At 41.5% G+C, this 18664-nt stretch overlaps 1 protein-coding gene across 1 annotated transcript; it reads left to right on the forward strand.

The window, feature by feature from the left end:
• The first annotated feature begins 4823 nt into the window (after positions 1 to 4823).
• Positions 4824 to 18262, forward strand: KDELR2 (KDEL endoplasmic reticulum protein retention receptor 2). Its single transcript, XM_061367626.1, has 5 exons — positions 4824 to 5046; positions 11764 to 11864; positions 14769 to 14927; positions 15991 to 16243; positions 17022 to 18262. Exons 1-5 carry the CDS (start codon positions 4956 to 4958, stop codon positions 17054 to 17056), a joined length of 639 nt encoding a protein of 212 aa, XP_061223610.1. The 5' UTR covers positions 4824 to 4955; the 3' UTR covers positions 17057 to 18262.
• Positions 18263 to 18664: the final 402 nt, after the last annotated feature.

Below are 18664 nucleotides of genomic sequence, written 5' to 3' on the forward strand. Positions count from 1 at the left end.
ATACATCTGGCTGTCGATTGTCTGACATAACTCTGGTGTAGTCCAGCTCTTCTGAGTGTGGTAATCATGTGGAAGGTGGTCTTGTCCAACAGTATGTAGGAGGAGGTATTTCATTTAATTAATTTCATTGAATGTAGGATTCTTTAAGGGTTAACAGATGGGAAAGAATATTTTGTTGGCTTATTATTTCAATGCCTGACACCTTTATATAGAGAATTGTGTTTCAAAAAGGGAAAGGGGCTACTAGCTGTAGATCACCAACACAGAAAACACCCCTGCCACCTGGTACTGAGGAAATGCTGCGTCTGTGGTATCTTTAAATCCCTGAAGATAAGAAAAAAACTGCCCATCCACAGTATCTGAAAACTGTCCTTGTTAAAGCTGGCATTATGGCTGTTGTCGGGTTTTGTACAATACATGAAATGTTTGACTCCCAGTGATCTCAATCTGTCACATCAGAGCTAACCAACTCTTATCAGTGTCAGGCTCTAAAGATACTGCTTTAAAAAAAAAAAAAGACATCCTTTTTCAATTTAAGAAGCCCCTTATGCCTCTGCATAAACTGCTCAAATATGCCAGAGGCAATTATGTACTGCATTATAGCAGATTTAGCTTATCACTTGACTGCTGCGCCTATCTTAGGATCACCACCACCTGATTTATTTTCCCATAACACAGATGGCAGCCCTGTCGTATAGACTAGGACCTTGTTACAGTCCCATTCCCATTACAGGTCCCCCATGGGGAAGCAGAGGTGAGACACGCCTGCCAGGGATAGTGGGAGAAATGCACCTGGGAAACTGGGAGAGGTCTGACTAACCGTGATGACATTCAAAAATGAGTAAGGAATTGAATAGTCAACTGGAATTTGTCACATGAGCAGGTAATCCCGTAGCATTGGCTGTAGTGCACTTGCTGGTGTTCTGGCTCTTCCTATGTTGTGGTTATAGAAACCACACACTGCTTCTGAGTGTGCAGACAGACAATTACAGCATATAAGTTGAGGAGTGAGACCTCATTAAACTGTGGTACCTTGTTCCCTTGTGAGAGACCGTCTTCCTTGGACAGAAGTAGAAAGAAAACTTCAAATAATCTCTTCTTCTCTCCCCCCATCCAAGAAGGGTGGTGTTCTCAGCTGATACACAACTTCAAGCAATGTGATCTGTTTATCTCAGTGAAAATGTTTTTGGTAAGTGTGTGGGTTTGTTGTTTATTTGCTGTTTTGGTTTTTTTAAGCAAGATCTGTAGGCATGGGCCTAAGGAGGGCTAAGAACCTTATTTTACTCCCTTATAGTCCTGGTTAGTGAAATATTCTTTCCTTGTCATGTGATGTGGGAAAGCTTTGTGCACTGCTTACTTCACCACTGTTCAGATGAGGAATCTGACTTCCCTTTCCAGTAAGGCAGGAGGAAAACTGGATAGAAAAGGCTGGTCTATGAAAAATGAACACAAACTCCAATGTAAGTTAGATTTCTTTTATCAGTATTCCAGAACATCTGAAACTGCTCCTGAGAAACAGTATTTTGTGCATTGTTATAGAGCATGCTTTTAGAAGTGTAGATAAATGACAAGCTTTGCAGAGAACAGACTAAATCTGTATACCATCCAGGTATCCAGAACTTCATATTTTAGTAAAGTATCTGATTCATTATTGGACTTCATTTTCACACCTACCTCCTCAGTCCCTAAACACAGAAATTAAGAGACTAATGTGTACAGCCCACCTGACCTTGTTTGGGATCAGGACCTGTAGCATTTTTTTACCGTAGGATATTTTAGCAAAATTCACATCTGGTTCTTTAATTGTACCCACAAATATATAGTCCAGAAATGTATTACTTTTTTCATGCAATGAGTAGCAAGCAGCCAATGTCCATCTGCCTCTTCCTGCCCCTTTCTTTTCAGCATCAGTCTGCTTTTCCAATCCAGATTAATAAGAGGATTTTCTTGCCCTTATGACGCAGGAGAACAAGGCATGTTCAAAGCTTACAATCCAAGTGACTATACATTGGAGTATTAAAAGAAGGAATTATGATTGCTGGATTTCTTGCTTTGCTAGCAACAGTCTAACATTTACCATCTAATGTTTTAGCTGGTATTAATTAAAATGTTTTAAATTTTTAACGGCATCTCACTTAGTATCTGTGGTCTCTTCGGAGAACATGGAGAAAAGAAGAGAGACCAGGAGTAAATTCAGAGGAGAAATACAAAAATAATGTAAAATACTGTCAGAAATACAGCAGGATAATATTTTCTGATACTCCTTTCCCTGATAATTTGTAACTGTTGTATAGACAAGAACTATATTGATTTAGCAAAGAATAGTCATGGCTATAGTTAAAATCATGTGCTGGTTTGATCTGCAAGCCCTAGGTCATCTGTAACTGGGACCTGCCATGTTTCAATATGTAATCAGATGTCAGAAAACAACTTAGATCACAAGTTTGAATAAATCCTGCATGAACTGAGAGAGGAGGTGAGAGAGAAAGGATGTCAGCTCTCTGCCTTTAATGTATCTATTAAAACAGATTCCAGATATGCATCTGTCAGTGTTTTTATTAGCTACTTTTATTTCAGCATTCATCCTTTTAGAAGTGTTTACATCTAACATAGTAAATGTACATATTTCAATCAAGCCTGTGTCAAACAGCTACTCTGGCTAGTTCAGCCAGTACTCTTAAGACATAAACTGTGGTTTCAGACCTTTCTGTTACACTTGGATATAGCAATGGAAGTGCCACAGTAGTGCAGCTACAGAGGTTGTACTACATATTTGCACTTCCTCTCCACTGTTGCAGTCTGTACCATGGACCTGGGGAGTTCTGTCAAACACTATCATCTTCAGTACAAATTCTCCAAGCACTGAATTTGGATTCCTAACATGCATCCTCAAATAGGTAGCTTTACTGGTAACTACATCACACATTAGCTGATGGTGAAAGTTATTTAATATCTGTTTAAAGTAAGTAGTAATTAGAGTGCAAATTTATTAAACTTTCTGAATGTGACATGTAGCATCTTAAGGCATTGTAAGTGTAAGATAAGAGATACTATGTGAAGGAGTTGTATTGCTGTACTTACACGTACAGTTTACAAACACAGTGATTTAAGAGGACAGGCTTTGATTCCTAATCTCTGAAAATAAGTAAGTTTGCTTTTGTCACACTGTGAGTACTTACTAAAAAAAATAAACTCAAGCAGAGGGTACTAATCACTTTTCTTTCAGGGAGCCCTTTAAAGATGTCAGTGTTTATGCTACATTTTAGACAAGAAAATGACAAATTGCAGTTAGGATCCTTTTCATAAATCTTCAAACAATACATAACTTTCTGCTGTGGGAAATTCTCTGTACATGATTCTGTACTCATTGTTCTCTAACAGTAAATTCCTTACACTATTTCCTCAAACAGGGCATGAAATGATGTAAACCAAGACATTTTTAAGAAACAACTTACCCTTTCTGAAACACTATAAAAAAGCAAAGCCCCACTGTTCAGCTGGGATCACCTCTTACCTGCTTTCCACAGTCACTGGAAATCCTGTTCCTGAGGGCTATTCCCAGCTTGCTTTGTTGCTGGTTTGATCGTTTGTTTTGGGTTTGTTTTGTTTTGTTGTTTGGTGGTTTTTTTTTTTTTTCCTAAGAGAACACTGGGAGTTACTGGAATGCTGCTCAAGAGCAGATAACCTCTTTGAGCTGCATGCTGGACAACGATGAGAGTGATGCTCTTCAGGTATAGAGATTGAGGGCTTCAAACAGGCGTCACTGTAACTTCCAAAGCCTTACCGCTTCAAGGAATAATGGCTATGTTATCCCATGGAAGATGTGCGTACTCTCGGGGGCTACTAACCACGAATCAAGTCAATAGCTCGTTGTCACCAAACATGACAACAACTGTTAAATACCGGCTGCTCAGCTGGGTTATGCAGCCCTTTCTTCCCATTCACTGACAGGTCTCTGCCAGAGCCAGGAGCTGCCGCTGGAGCAGGAGCTGCTCCCAGCCACAGGGATGCACTCTGCTCACTGCCAGTTAACAAAGCAGCTCCAGTTCATTTACCTAAACGGACTTCTAAAAGAGTTGGAGGTAAAAAAAAAGGCCGAGGCCCACTCCCTGCTCCATGCAGGACTCATGAGATGAGATGCGATACTGGAGTGGGTCCAGAAAAGGGCAGTGAAGCTGGTGGAGGGTCTGGGGCACAAGTCTGATGTGGAATGACTGAGGGAACTGGTGTTCAGTCTCGAAAAGGCTAAGGGACCACCTTATAGCTCTCTGCAGCTACCTGAAAGGAGGTTGTAGTGAGGTGGGGGTCGTTGTCACTTTTCTCCCAAGTAACAAGCAATGGGATAAGAGGAAACAGCCTCAAAGCTGCACCAGGGCAGGTTGAGACTGGATATTAAGAACAATTTCTTCACTAAAAGGATGATTAGGCATTGGAACAGGCTGCCAGGGCACTGGTGGAGTCACTGTCCCTGGAAGAGTTCACAAATCGTGTAGATAAGGCCCTTAGTGACATGGTTTAGGAGTGAACTTGGCAGTGCTGGGGAACAGTTGGACTTGATGATCCTAACCGTCTTTTCCAGCCTACCTGACTCTATGATTCTATGACCTGCACCAAGGACTCGAGACCGACAGGGAAACAAGCCGCGCAGACACCGGGCCCAGCGGGGCCGGGCTGCTACCTCGCAGCCCCGGGAAGGGGTCTGCGGGAAGTCAGCGGCTCTCTGTGTGTCCGTGTCCCGGTCGGGCGGGACAGCGCCAGCTTCGAGCCCTACCCCTCCGCACCGCGGTGAGGAGCGACCCCGCCCCTCCGCCGCCGGGGCCGCCCCTCCCGTTTCCCAGGGTGCACCGGGCGCGGCGGCTGTCTGGCCACGTCCCCGGGCCACGTCGCTCGGTGCCCGCTGAGCACGCCATCTTCGCTCCCCGGCTCCGGGCTGCGCTGCCGCCTCTGCCGCCACCATGAACATCTTCCGCCTCACCGGGGATCTGTCCCACCTGGCGGCCATCATCATCCTGCTGCTCAAGATATGGAAAAGCCGCTCCTGCGCGGGTGAGTGTGGCAGGCCGCGGGGCGGGCCGGGCAGCTCCGGGCCGCGGTGCCTGAAGGGAGCCTCGCTGGGGGCTGGGTGCGATCGTCGCCGCCTCGCCGGGGCGGAGGGGGTGTGTGTGTGTGCTCCGATCGCCTCTGCCGCCCTTTAGGGACGGCACCGGAGGGGCTGGGGGGCGGTGGGGGGCTGGGTCCCGCCTGTCCTACTTGTCTGGCTAAGCGGCTGTGGTAAAACGGGGAGAGGAGGGCTGGGGGGTGGGAGCGTTTCCCTCCTGACGGTTCCCAGGCCGTAGGGTAGAATTGGTTCCGGGTATGTGATAAAAGGATTTTCGCAGGGCAGAGGGGGCTTCAGCTCTCGTTCTGACCGCCCTCCGTCCTAACCCGTCCCCCGTTCGAGCCACGGGTGAGGAAAGCTGGTGGGCCGCCGGGGGGAGGGAGGGAGAGCCGCATTCTCCCCTCCGGTGTGGGGGTGCACTGGTGGGGCTGTGATGCTGTTACAGGTTTAGCGGTTGCTGTTATTTGTACTTTAAACCCTGGGCACCGCCATCTCGGCTGTGCCCGGGAGGGTCGCTTCTTCCTTATGTAACTACCCGGCGGCGAGCGAATGAATGGGGAGGCAGGTTGGGGGGAGGGAAGAGGAATGCATCCCCCGCGGGGCGGGCAGCCCGCCTGCCTCCCTGCCTGCCTCGCCTGCCTCCGCTCCCCGCGCCGGCAGCTATAGCGAAGGGAGACGGAGCTGATTTTCTCGCCTTCCGTCTGCTTGCTTGCTCGGCAGCTTTAAGCGCCGCTCCGGTGCGTGAAGGCTGGTTTTGGTGCAGCGTTGGGAGCAGCTGACTTGCAGTTTGCAGATCCTGAAGTTTTCCTCGTCCTCTCCCCTTCGTGCACTGGTTTGCGTTCGCTGCTAACGCGCCCTCTTCTTCCCTTTTGTTTCCAGCTCTCGCTGCGGTGAGAGTTAAACTGGGATTCATGCGGTTGTTTAAGGCTTCTGGGGTGTTTCCTGGCACGTATCACCGGCTGCAGCGGGGGGCTGTAGGAGAGAGGCTCCAGGCTGGAAGGAGCAGGCTCTCAGTCGAGATCCCGGCCTGGTCTGACGTGGCAGCAGCGGCAGAGGTGTGGCGGGGAGGGAGCTGGGTCCCGGCCGCCCTCCGGGCCGGTTGCCGGGAGGAAGCTCCCCTCCCGCGGCTCCTCCGCCAGTCCGCCCAGGTGAGGAACTCCTGTTCTTTCTCCTGGCTTCTGTACCTGCTTGCTCCAGGTCCGTGTGATGTGGTTTTCGCTTCTAGTGTATGTACGGTGTGGTGGTTGGAGGGAATTGCAGGCAGTTCTGACTGCAGCATAGGTGGTTTTCTATCAGAAAACTGTGAGTTACTGTATTTAAAAATGGATATTTCGGTGCTCTGTGTGATAAGTGAATCAGGCCACTGACCCTGAAAATGCCGTTTTTGCAGTGGACTGGGGTGTGACTGTGAGCTTGGCTTTGAAGAAATGAGCTTCTCCTTCATTAGTAAGAGTCATTATTCTTGAAATCGATTTGCCATGTATTGGTGTGAAATGCTGTTCAAATACCGAATTAACACTGCTGAACAGATGTATCTGTAAAATCTTAAAAGCGTGAAGAATTAGTATAAGCTGCAACCTGAGAGAACTGAGAATGGGGAAGTGAAAGAGATTTGCACTACAGGTAAGAGGAAGTACAGGTGCTGTATATTTTCATGTCAGGTCACTTTCTGTTAATCACTTGATAGTGCAAAAGAAAAAATAGTAAATGAATAGCTTTAGCTTTAATACAAAGTAAAAATTTTTGTTAACGTTGCAAAAGAGCTCCAGCTTTGCAGTGGTAGTGCAGAGCTGCTGTTTCTGAGGTTATGGAGTGCGAGAGCTCCTTCTTAATGAACTTTGCAGGCTCAAGTTCTGGTGGAGCTGCTTGGACCTGGCCTTCCTCAACTCTTCTGTGGAATTTTGCCCTCCACTTTACTTGAGATACATAGTCAAAATTACAATCAACAGAGTTAGTGATCTAAAAACTAAGTATCTCTTGCTGCCTAAGGAAGGGAAATGAGAAATTCTAGTAAAAGGCTGAATTTCAAATAGGGCTTTAGCTAAGAGATTCTTTAGTGGCCATGAGATTAAGTGACCTTTGGACAGGGGCTTATTTACACAGTATCATACAGTGTAACATAGTCCCATCTTTCTGTTTTAAAAGTGATCTGATGTTTTCCTTAAGTCAGCTGTGATTGAGGGTCTCTGTTACTAGAGATTTTTTAATAAGAAAGTAGATTTGGACCAGTCATTTTCTTCGGACTGCTTTTTTCAGCACATCAAAGTAAATGGGCCTCTATTACATAGCAACCTGAACTCCCTTTGCCAAATTAGCCAGAACCCATGAATACAAACATACGTGCATGGGCTCTTTCAGTAGAAAACGTCTCATTCATTCATTTTCCTGGAAAAAAAAAAAAAAAAAAAGAGGCAGGAGTGTGTTTGTCTGGGATTGGTTTTTTGGTGTGTGCCGGAGTCTTTAAGAGTAAATCCGGATCCATGTTATTCCTAAGAGACCTAACAAGTTTGTCTAGAAGAAGAACACCTCAAAGGAGAATGGGATTTGAGTTTTAGGGCTCTGTCCTGTTCCTTGTGGTTTTTATCACTTGTGGTTTCTACCAATAAAGATTTTGTAAATACATATTTTCATAAAATAGATTTTATGCAACAATAAGCCCTAAATAGTTACCAGTTAATGTTGAGCAGCTGCCAAATGCCTCCTATTAGAGGGCTTTCTGTGATCCCTTTACATTGCATGGATATTGGAACAGTTTATAAATTAAATAAATTTATACCTCATGGTTTCTGGGGATTAAGGAAACATGGACAAACCAGCTTCTACTTTAACTGTGCACTTCTGAAGCAGTGGAAGCTTAGAGCATAAATAAAGGCTTCCAACAGATTGCTAAACTGCAGGCTGTGATCCATGAAGAGCTGGCAAACCACATGGTGCTGACTCCTCTCGTCTGGTTGCATCTGTGTTTGAGGCCTTTGTTCCAAGAGGAGCTCAGAGGCCTGTAAAAGCAGCTGGAAATGAGAGGGAGACCCTTTGTACCTCTGCTGCAACCTGCTGTTTTCTGAAGACACCAGCCCCCATTTTCTTTCCTAAGAAGTGACTCCTCTAAGCAAGGAAAATAGGTGAGGCCAGAAAAATCTGCGATATGAAGCAGTCTGTGTTTTCAGTGTTTGACAAACTTAACTATTTTTTTCCCTAATTTGGTCGATATGTTAAAAAAAGAACAAGGGGAAAGCAAATCAAGTTGTGATTTCAGAGCTGGCAGGGAAACAATTTTTTTGTATGACTGCTTATTTCTGTTTCCAAATTTAGAATTTGGAAAAATGTTTGCCACTCCAAATAACAGCTCAGAAGTAATTACTAGGAGCCGTGGAGAATGTAGCAGGTAACTCCATTATTGACTTCATGTCCTAATTAGGAAATTCATGAGACTTGAAGAATCTTGTGCTTTCACACATCGTCATGTTCAGACTGTATTTTCTGATCCATTCCAAGTGAAATTAGATTGTTTGCAGTGTGAATTACAGCCTGAAAATTGATTTGCTTTTCTCAGTCAGTTGTCAAATGTTAAAGCAAGTGTTAAATGTGAGCTGCAAGTTGCAAGGCTGTCAAATTGGGTGCTGAATACTCAGACAATAGCATATATAGTAAATATGTAATGCTTTTGCCTAGTAGTATAGCTGTCTCATAGTTTTGTTTGTGATAGGCCAGATCATAGGCTGTGTTGAAGACTTTATATAGTACCTTGAATAGGCTGCTGCCAATTTGTCTGTATTTTCTCCAAAAATGCTGCTATAGGTAGGTTTGGAATCTTCTGTCTCTTTGAAGGAAAATTTTGCCTTTCTAATTGACAAATTTGTGTTTAGAAAACACACACAAAAAAAAGGTTTGGGGCTTAACTGAAATTACAGGATTTTTGATGTTAGTATTTTATTAAAACCAAAGAAGTTGTGGTTCTGTGGCTGATGTGGACTGCATATTGAACAAAGCTACTTTTTTTTTTTTTTTTTTAAGTTAAATTATTCAAAAAGTCCCATGTTTCCATGACAAAGTATGGACTGGCTTTCCTTAGGAAAACTTTTGTTTCTGGATTTTATGGTTGTGATATGCACATACTATGATATGCAGTTCATAGTTAGTAAGTAGTGTGCACAGTACTGGCTGTGAGCCAGGCTGACTGAATGCCTCTGCTGCTGCCTGTTGCTCTTTCCCTAGCTCACAATAGCAAAACGAAGTTGATGAGAAAGTAGCACAATTTCAGCTCTGCTGTCCTCCCTCGCTGGGGAAACCAGCTGAGCTTTTGAATTCAAGTTTCAGGCTGTTGCTTTTAGCCAAGCCAAGGTGCAGAAGTTGAAGGAGTTTTTCCCATGTGTGAGAACTGAGAGGTTTGGCTTTTCAACATGTAAGCTCAGAGCTTGAGAAGAAGAAATAAAAATGTGTTTGTTTAGCTCAAGGACTATGTTTGTGGGAGTAAAAGGAAAGGGAGAAGGATGAGAATAACATCAGTGTGGTCTCTGTATAATGCAGTTGCAAGCCATGAGCCAAAGTCATCACTGTGACGTGTATGCTAATGTAATGCTTAAAGTTCCATAAATCATAAAGCAGAGTGTTTACCTGTTCCCTCCCCCTGTTTTTTTGCTAGTGGTACACATGTTGCTTTCTCCCAGTTTGCCTGTCTCTCCGTAGGTCTTTAGTTTAAAATTTGAACCTCTCCTAGTCTAGCCTTCTTAACTTGAAAATTATTTGAAACTTGGCTTGAGAATGTGTTTCAGGAACATTTGAAAGTTCACTGAAAATACTGAAAACTGTAATAAAATCCACAACTTTTGGGTTGGCGGAGAGGCAAGGCTGGCAGTGGCTTAGAGGAATTTGTCGGGTATGCTGTGTGTATTGAGAGTACATCCAGATCCATATTTATAGCCATAATCAATAATTAATGTATCTTATATTTTTTCTGCTATTTACTCAAAGAAAATAGCATGCTAAAGTATATAACATATATTTTAACTATATGATTTTTACTTATAATAGATGTAATTTAACATATAATTTAACTATATGCTGATGCGTGATGCTGTACTGTAATCTGTCCGGTGGATTTCTTTGTCCTGTAGGTTTTGGCCTTAGGACTGTTGGTTACTTGCTGAGAGGTTTTATTGGTGTGAGAGCAGGGCACTGTCAGGAGCTGTAATGTCAGCAAGCACAGCTGGGATGCAGTGGGGAGTGCTGCTTCAGCTGTCTTTGCTGGTAGTTCTGGTTCTAGAAATGTCTTTGTTTTTTAATTTTTATTTTTCCTAAACGTTGGGAAGTGGTTTGTGGGTGTTTTGTTGTTGGTTTTATTTAATACTTACAACTTCTGTTTGACAATTTTAGGCTATAACTATAGGTTCTGAGGCATTTGCTGTTTCCTGTACTTCAGTTGCTTATGGGCAGTTGCGTGGTTTGGAGGTAGTACATCAGGCTTACTGTGCAGACCATTCACATATGAAAATTGGAGACAAAACCTCAATTAAAAAGTTGTTTTTGCTTCAGCCATTCCTGTACTTTATGTATAAACATGAAGTCCCTTCCTCTGGGCAGCTTATTCAGTGTTTCTTAAGTTGGGGTGAAAAAGGAGTTCAACAACCATGGCAGAGAGCCTTTTTGCTAATTGTTTTATGGCACTGTTAATAAAAGCCACTCTCAAAAATACCTGTATAAAGGGACAAGGATTTTCAGCCTTGCATCATAACCCTCTCTCACGAAATATTTCCCCCTCTTGTTTTTTGAACAATATCTGCATGCCTAGCTGAACAGATTCAAATATTTTCAACCTGGATGACTGAAACCGAGAATAATTGGAGTAACAAGATAGAGGCACAAGCTAGGTTGTTTGTCCCCCTGCTGTGAGGCACCACCACATCAGTGTTATGGATCGATTCGCCTGGGTTTTCAGCTGCTTTTTGTGACTGTGCAAAGCTTTTATGCTTCTAACTGCTGTAATGGCTGAAGTTAAGTACAAACAGATGTTTTGACTTGTGGGCCTCTGCTTAAAACCGAAAGTTGCTTTGGAGATGTCTGTCATTTTAGCTCACTATTCATTTTTTGTTTTGTAATAGTACATGGTAACATCTGGGTTTGACTGATAGTATTTTTTTCCCCACTGTGTGGTCAGCTAAGCTTCTGAATTGACTTGCCTTACGTATTAAAATAGATTTATTTCTTTAAAATCAAGTAATTGGCGCTAGCATACTTTCTGATTATCACTGCATCTTTAGTATGTGTTGCTCTTGCACATTTCCAGCTATTCAGCATCTGGGGAATGTACTGAGGTGTGTGACAGCACTCTTGAGAATTGCAAGCTAATGCAGCCTTGCTGCATAGTGCCCAGTGATAATGCAGAATAGGTAATGTAATCTCCAGAAATATTACCTGCAAGCTATCTACTGTAAATTCTAAACCTTGTGTAGTGCTAGCACCTCTTTCAGTATAAGGTAACTTACATTCACACTGCCAAGAGATAAGAACTTAACAGTTCCATTTCTACAGCTTGGAAGCCTGGATTTTATCCTAGTTTTGTAATCAATGCGTTTAGAAATAAGGATATAGCCTTTCTCATCCTGGGCATCAAGGGTTTTGAAGCACATCATCACTTTTTGAATAATTAATTATTTCCTTTATCACTTTAGGTATTTCTGGGAAAAGCCAGCTTCTGTTTGCACTGGTCTTCACTACCCGTTATCTGGACCTCTTCACTTCATTCATTTCATTGTATAACACATCTATGAAGGTAGAGTATACTGAAGAGTTAGAAAAGCTAGTAATGTTGCATGCAAATTGCATAATTTCACAAATAACAGACTTTAGATAGCCCACTGCGTAGTTATTACAGAGCAAGTTCTAGATGGGCTTGGGATAAAGAATGGGGAAGACAAAGTAAAACCTCTACTTTTTCTGTCCGCTACGTGCAATTTTAAAAGACTGTATAGGGACTGTGACATTTTGAACAAATGCCATTTCTGTTATTGAACATAAAAACTTTTGGAAAAAGGGTTCAAATAAATTCAGTTTCTCAATTGAGATGTTAGAGATTAAATAAATCTCTTTTTATCCGCTACAAGGTGAATCGGTATTGCAGATGCATTGCCAGAATTGCAGCTAGTGTCTGGTCAGAGGCTGATCAAGAGTTGTCAGGAGCACACTTTTAGGAATGTAGCTTCCATCAGATTATACCCTGTTCACTTGCCCACTGAATGTTAGTGAGCCCAGAGTTGGTTTTATTTATTCCTGCAATTTCTGATGCTGAGTACAAGAAAATAAAGCCGTTGACTGGGAGGGTGTAGTGTATTAGTTGCACCAGTACAGACTGGTGCATTTGTGGTACCAAAGCAGACACCTCTTTAATCTGGTTCCCTTACTCTTGGATTTTTCTGGTGTTCCTCCAGTTTAATTCAGAGCATAGCATACTTTGCAAAGAGCAAAGACTAGATACTCAGTAATGCAAAATGTACTGAAGAGTCAGGGAAATAATGCTGTATAATAAACTTTTAGATCTTAAACATGCTGTTGTCTTCTAACAAGTTAAATATGTATGCTTAAGTTTTAATATTAACAGTTTAGATGAAGAACTGTGGATTAATTATCTTAAACCACAAACGTATTTCCCCAGTAATCTGAGAATGTTGAAAATGGGTTGGGTGCACCAAAGGAACAGCCTGGAGTTTTTGCAGTTTATTTACTGGTTGTGATTCAGGGTCATGACCATGTCTTTTTTCTGCAGCCTTCCCATCCAGAAAAGGAATGAGTATGGGAACTTATACTTGTGGTACTCAACTTCATGCTAAACTGAGTCTTTCCAGTAATGAAAGAGTGGTCCTCTGTTCAAATCCAGCATTAACTGGCAAAATGGAAGCCTCTATTACAGTTTCAAAGATCTCTGTTTAGAGAGACTGTTAGTTTTTAGACTGTTATTGTAGCGCCAGAACAAAGCCAATGCAGCTTCTTGTTCTATTCACATATATTTAGGAATATATAACATTGCAGAGTTGTAGAAAACAGGAACTACCACACAAACAGGTTTACCCAGAGAACAGCTAGATGTACTTTCTAATTTGAGGAAAATGCTGTAATTTGCAGCAAGAAAATTTGTTAGTTTCTGTAGGATTTTATTCAGGTTTTTTAGAGAAATATTGAACTACAGGTGCCAACTTGCTGTATTTGTTTGGCTGTGATGTGTTCCAGGAATATATACAGAAATACCCTGGTTAGCACTGGCCTTTTTAACGGCCTGCAGGCTAAGTTTTGTGATTTGTAGTGGTCCGTATGTTACAGTTTCTTTTTCAAGGTACCTGTATCTGAATTGATACATTTTTGCTGGTGCACTCTGCACTTCTTTTCCTACCATTCTTTTGTTACAGTATCTTTACAAGTGATAACTTTTTGAGAGTCCCAAACCATGCTGTAATTCTTAGGAAGAGCTCTCTTCAGTAAAAAGTTGGGGTTCATTCAAGCTTTATTAGTGTCGTCTCTGCCCATATGAATTATGATTAGTTTACATCTATAGTAGGGGTTCCCTGTATCTGATTTCCTGTTCTATGGTCCTTTATCTTCAGTCAGCCAGGGTACTAGCATAGTAAAGAGTCATTGGATTCTGAGTTTCTTAATGTAGCATTCTATATCTGTGAGCAGTGCTTTAAGTGATCAGTAGCATCTACAAACTGAGGAGGTTTTATTCTTTTATTTTTCACTTGTAAAGAACCTATATTTAATGTAATGAATGGTTTGGAGCATTTGATCTTTGTGATGAAACAGGCAGGAACTAAACTGTTTGTCTGGTCTACTGTACTATATTGTCTCCAGGATGAGCTCTGTCCTGATGATGACACCTTGACCTTCAGAAAGCCATGTATTTTCTCTAATCGTATTTTCTCATCTGTAAAATAAGGCTATTTGGCTGTTCCATGAAGGATAACTATGAAGTCTGCTGTACCATAACAGTTAAAAATAACATCAGACAACAGCTGAAACAGAAACTGAATTCTGGTTTGATGCTTCTAGCAGTCTGTTAGTTTTGCAGGTTTTGTGACCTGCTGTTTGATGGAGAACAGTGTCCATTTGCCCCTCTTCAGATTTTAGAGATGTTAAAAGGTCTAGATCAAATCAGCTAATTTGTGATATATTAAATGTCTGAATCTAAATGTGGCTTGCTGAATGGGTTTTTGTTTACCACACAGGAGCCACACCACTCCCCAGCTTTTTGAATGGGAGTCAAAAGAAAGGGGTCAAAATACCCCTTTTTTCATTATTGCATGTATGCACATGCATATTTTTAACATAAAGGTTTGGGCAGTGCTTCCCCTGCAGTAATAGGTATTCCTTCTCCAGTCAGTTCCTTAGTTCTGTCTACTCAGGAAAGGGTCTTTAAAGAAGCTTTGGACAGTCACTTCAGCCAGAGGCAGGCTGATGATTTTAAAGCAACAACATCAGGAGAACCCAGAATCATTGGTTTTGAATTATTACTCTGCTGAGAAAAGTTAAATATCACCACATAGCCTGGAACTGCAAAAGCATGTAAACAAGCAGTACAACAAACCAAAGAAGACAGTGTTTAGTCCTCTTAGTGCCTGGGAATGGCTTTATTTGATCTAATCCTAGAACCTCTGTGGATTTTGTTTTTTCTTTCCTTGCTCTTTAGCTTATCTACATTGCTTGCTCGTATGCCACTGTGTATCTGATCTACATGAAGTTTAAGGCCACCTATGATGGAAATCATGACACATTCAGAGTGGAGTTTCTGATAGTTCCTGTTGGTGGACTCTCATTTCTTGTCAATCATGACTTCTCTCCTCTGGAGGTAAGTTGATTGTGGGTGGGAGGTTATAGAGTTTTCTCTGAAGAATTTAGAACATTAACATTTTTAGGCTGATTGAGGAATGCTTAAAAGATGCCTACATGAAGTAGGTTCAGGCTACTCCTGTTACCTTAATGCATCTTTACAGTGTGGGTTTCCATGAAGATTTAAGGCACTTCAGGTGACTAGCATTATTACCAACACTGATCATTTCATTAAACAGAAAACTGTCTTTTTCCTAGTGCACTGATGGTTATATTAATACAAAAGTATCCTTCTTTTGTTGTTTGGTAAAGAAACTCCCAAGGCTGCAGTTTATGGATAGTTGATGCCATTTGGTGAAAACAAAAGGAAGTATTACACTTAAATTTTGTAGAATTGAAATAATCTGGAGTATTAGAATTGTGTGTATTTGAAATGCAGTTATGTGTTTTCCTGTCAGAAAAATTACATCAAAAATGTAATTCTAGAGTTCAAACAGGTAATTTTCCCCACAGAATAGAGAATAACTTCAGATGCTTATTTTAAGTGGACTGAGCTGCATTTTTATATATATTAGATTTAAGTGATTTTACTGGGAACTAAAGGCATTTTAATTGCAACACTTGGAGGCATTATTTTAAATTTTGTTCTGTATTAACTTGTTCTTTAAACCAGTAGATTAAAAAAGTTAGAAGAACATGGTGGGGGTGGGGGCAGAACTTCATTATCTTCCCTGTGGCATTTCACAGCACCAGCTCTGCAAGCTATATTTGATGGTACTGTGAATCCTGAACTGATGGATGCACATAGGTTTCCTCCTGAGTAAACCGATACCTGCCAGCGTGCTAGACAGCTGGTTTGGAGAGTGTTGCCTGCCAAGAGAGCTGTTCCCTAGTACCATACCAAGGTTGATTATGAAGCTTTCACTTAGTTTTTCTTGTACCAGGAAGGAGAGTTTGCAAGAATACTGTACCTGTTTGTAATACTGTTAAGAGGGTGAAGAGCCAAGTCAAGTATCTTCTGTGCTTCTGTTATCAGTGAGACAGTTGAATATACCTGTGGCTTGGTTTTGTTTTCTTTTCAGATACTGTGGACCTTCTCCATCTATCTTGAATCGGTTGCTATTCTCCCTCAACTTTTTATGATCAGCAAAACTGGAGAAGCAGAGACCATCACTACTCACTATCTTTTCTTCTTGGGTCTGTACCGTGCCTTGTACTTAGTCAACTGGATTTGGCGCTACTATTTTGAGGGATTTTTTGACCTCATAGCTGTTGTTGCTGGTGTGGTCCAGACCGTTCTTTACTGTGACTTCTTCTATTTGTATGTTACAAAAGGTAAGTAGTGCAGTAACGTCTAGCTTCAGGTTGCGGAATGTAGCAGTTAACATGTTTCTAGAGATCTGATCTATTGACATTACTAGGATGGTAATTCTGTGTGAAAATTACTGCTGAAATCTCCTTCATAACTACACTTTCTGCTAGTGTGGAGCATTTCCAAGGGCTGTATGTGAATATGGATAGAATATAAATGTACAAATGGTCTGATGACCTTAATTGACAAGTTTAAGTATGGCTAAATGCATGTTGCTGTTACGTTCCATCAATAAGCATAATCCTCATCCTTCTCCAGGGACATTTCCCATTTTGTGCAGATTTCCACACTTACAGAATCCTTGCTTGGGGTTTTAAATACCTTAAAGAGCTTGAAAGGGCTTGGATGTTTCTCTTTAGGTGTAGAAGCAGTCATTTCTGCTAGATGTGTTAAGTATCCTGCCCTTATTTGCATTCCAACTCCCGTCATACAACTGCAAAACTGTATGGGACTGTGTTACTTCAGTTAACTCTTAAGAAACCAGGGTCATAGGCTATTATGTGCTCTGGGGATGCAGAATGGCAATTCAGGGTGCCACAAGAGGGCAGGATTAGAATATTTTGCCAGTAGGTATTGAAGAGGGAGAGGTAAGCTTGGGAGGACTGTCTGCAGTGTACCCAATTTGTAATGAAGTGACTCTGTGTGACAGGTTTTGCTCCCTTTGAAGCTTTCATATTGTGTGCTTCTCCTAGATCACATCTTTGGTTTGCTAACTCTTTCCTTTCCTACTTTTCCTTACAGTACTCAAGGGAAAGAAGCTCAGTTTGCCAGCGTAAGTGCCAAAAACAACATCACCAGCATCTGTCCTTTTGGATGCTTGGACAGAACAATCCTTATCACAAGCAAAGGCGAAGATGCTTGAGACAGAAAGTCAGAAACACAGCTCTTTCTAGTGCAGGTAGTCATCAGCGGCTCTGTAAGAACGGAGGAAAAACAACCAGCAGATTTCTGTTTGATGCATCTTGCCTTTATCTTTTTTATTACTATGTATAAAGATTTTTTACATAAAGAAACTTATACTGTATTAATAAATTCAGTGTATGGTTTCAATTGGAATAGTTCCAAAAGTGAGATTTTTGTGAGATAGTTTATGACCAGGAACAAGTGCAAACTTTTTTTTTCTTTTTTTTTTTTTTCTTTTTTAATTTTCAAGAATTTCTTTGAAATGACTGGGGGTTTATTTTTTTTTGTCTCCATTGCACAGGGGTGTGCATCCTTGATGGATGGTAGTTGTTTGTTCTTTCCCTTTGATTCAGTTTTCATTCCACTATATTTATTTTTTTCCAAAAGGTGAATATATGTCAACTCTAAATCTGAAACCACCGATGTTGATGTGATGTGCTGGTGCCCAGTCTTTGTGCCATCTGCTGACATGGGGTTCCTTATTTAAAATAAATGTTGGTGCCAGAAGGGGAGCAGTCCAAATTTTCTAGTTGTTCCCCTCCTGAAACAGGCTGATGGCAAGAGGGCAGTAAGGAAATCTCTGGAGACCACAGGTATGGACCCGTTCCTGTTTCGCCATGATCTTTGGGAAGGCAATCCCAATAATGAATGCACTCGGCAGCACAGGTCATGAAGGATAAGAGATGGGGTTGTGTTGCTTACTGGCAAATGTGTGTGACTGTGCTGTTTGTTCAGGAACAGAAGGTTAAATATCTGAGACGTGCAGCCCGGCTACACCATTACAGCTATACAAATGGGAGACGTGTAAGTTGCTGATTACAGTAATCTGTAGGTGATCATTTTAAACAGTATCTACATTTTCTTTTTAATGAGTGCTTTATAAGCAACTTCCATGTTCAGCTTCATGTGGTTTTTCATGTCACTTTTGGACAATTAATAATTTTTTTTATAAACTTCTCAAAATCAGCAGCACCAGTTTCCATTCTTTATCCTTTAAATGATTCCCTTTTTTTACTGAGCTGTTGCATGATTTATCCTGTGTTACCATCCTCAATAAACACTTTATGAAATGGTGAAAATATTTTGGAGTCCTTTTTTTTTATGTACATATATCTGTGAATTAAAGTTTCCTATTGGACTAAGATGAGAAGTTGCAGCAAGGATGAGCTGCTTAATGTCATTGTTTGCTATACTGAAATACAAATTCTTTAAGGCTGTGAGGGGCATTGTGTTGGGATGAAGTGATGGTCACTGTTTTGAAATAGCTTAAGCTTCAGCCTGGTGCAAGTGAAGTGGATATTTTTTGTGGTTGGTTTTATTTTTCAATCATTTATCTTCTGTAACTTGTTTACCATAATTATCCCTGTAATTAGTGATGGTTATCCTAACCCCACATTTGAATAGTGGTTTTTATTTGTAGAGTGTGTGTGCCAATGTGTGCTGCAGTTCCTTTGTAGCTTGGAGATACCTATGTCTCATTG

Source organism: Neopsephotus bourkii, unplaced genomic scaffold, assembly GCF_033783945.1.
Source record: "Neopsephotus bourkii isolate Nb327-2 ecotype Australia unplaced genomic scaffold, CSIRO-AGI_Nbou_v1 NB_126, whole genome shotgun sequence".
In the NCBI taxonomy this organism is placed as follows: Eukaryota; Metazoa; Chordata; class Aves; order Psittaciformes; family Psittacidae; genus Neopsephotus; species Neopsephotus bourkii.

What these genes read in the sequence shown, in the direction of transcription:
- KDELR2 (XM_061367626.1), top strand. Translation starts at nt 4,956, where the DNA reads ATGAACATCTTCCGCCTCACCGGGGATCTGTCCCACCTGGCGGCCATC. An exon ending in ATGACTTCTCTCCTCTGGAG is followed by an intron (nt 14,928 to 15,990) that starts GTAAGTTGATTG and finishes TTTTCTTTTCAG; the next exon opens with ATACTGTGGACCTTCTCCAT. An exon ending in CTATTTGTATGTTACAAAAG is followed by an intron (nt 16,244 to 17,021) that starts GTAAGTAGTGCA and finishes TTTTCCTTACAG; the next exon opens with TACTCAAGGGAAAGAAGCTC.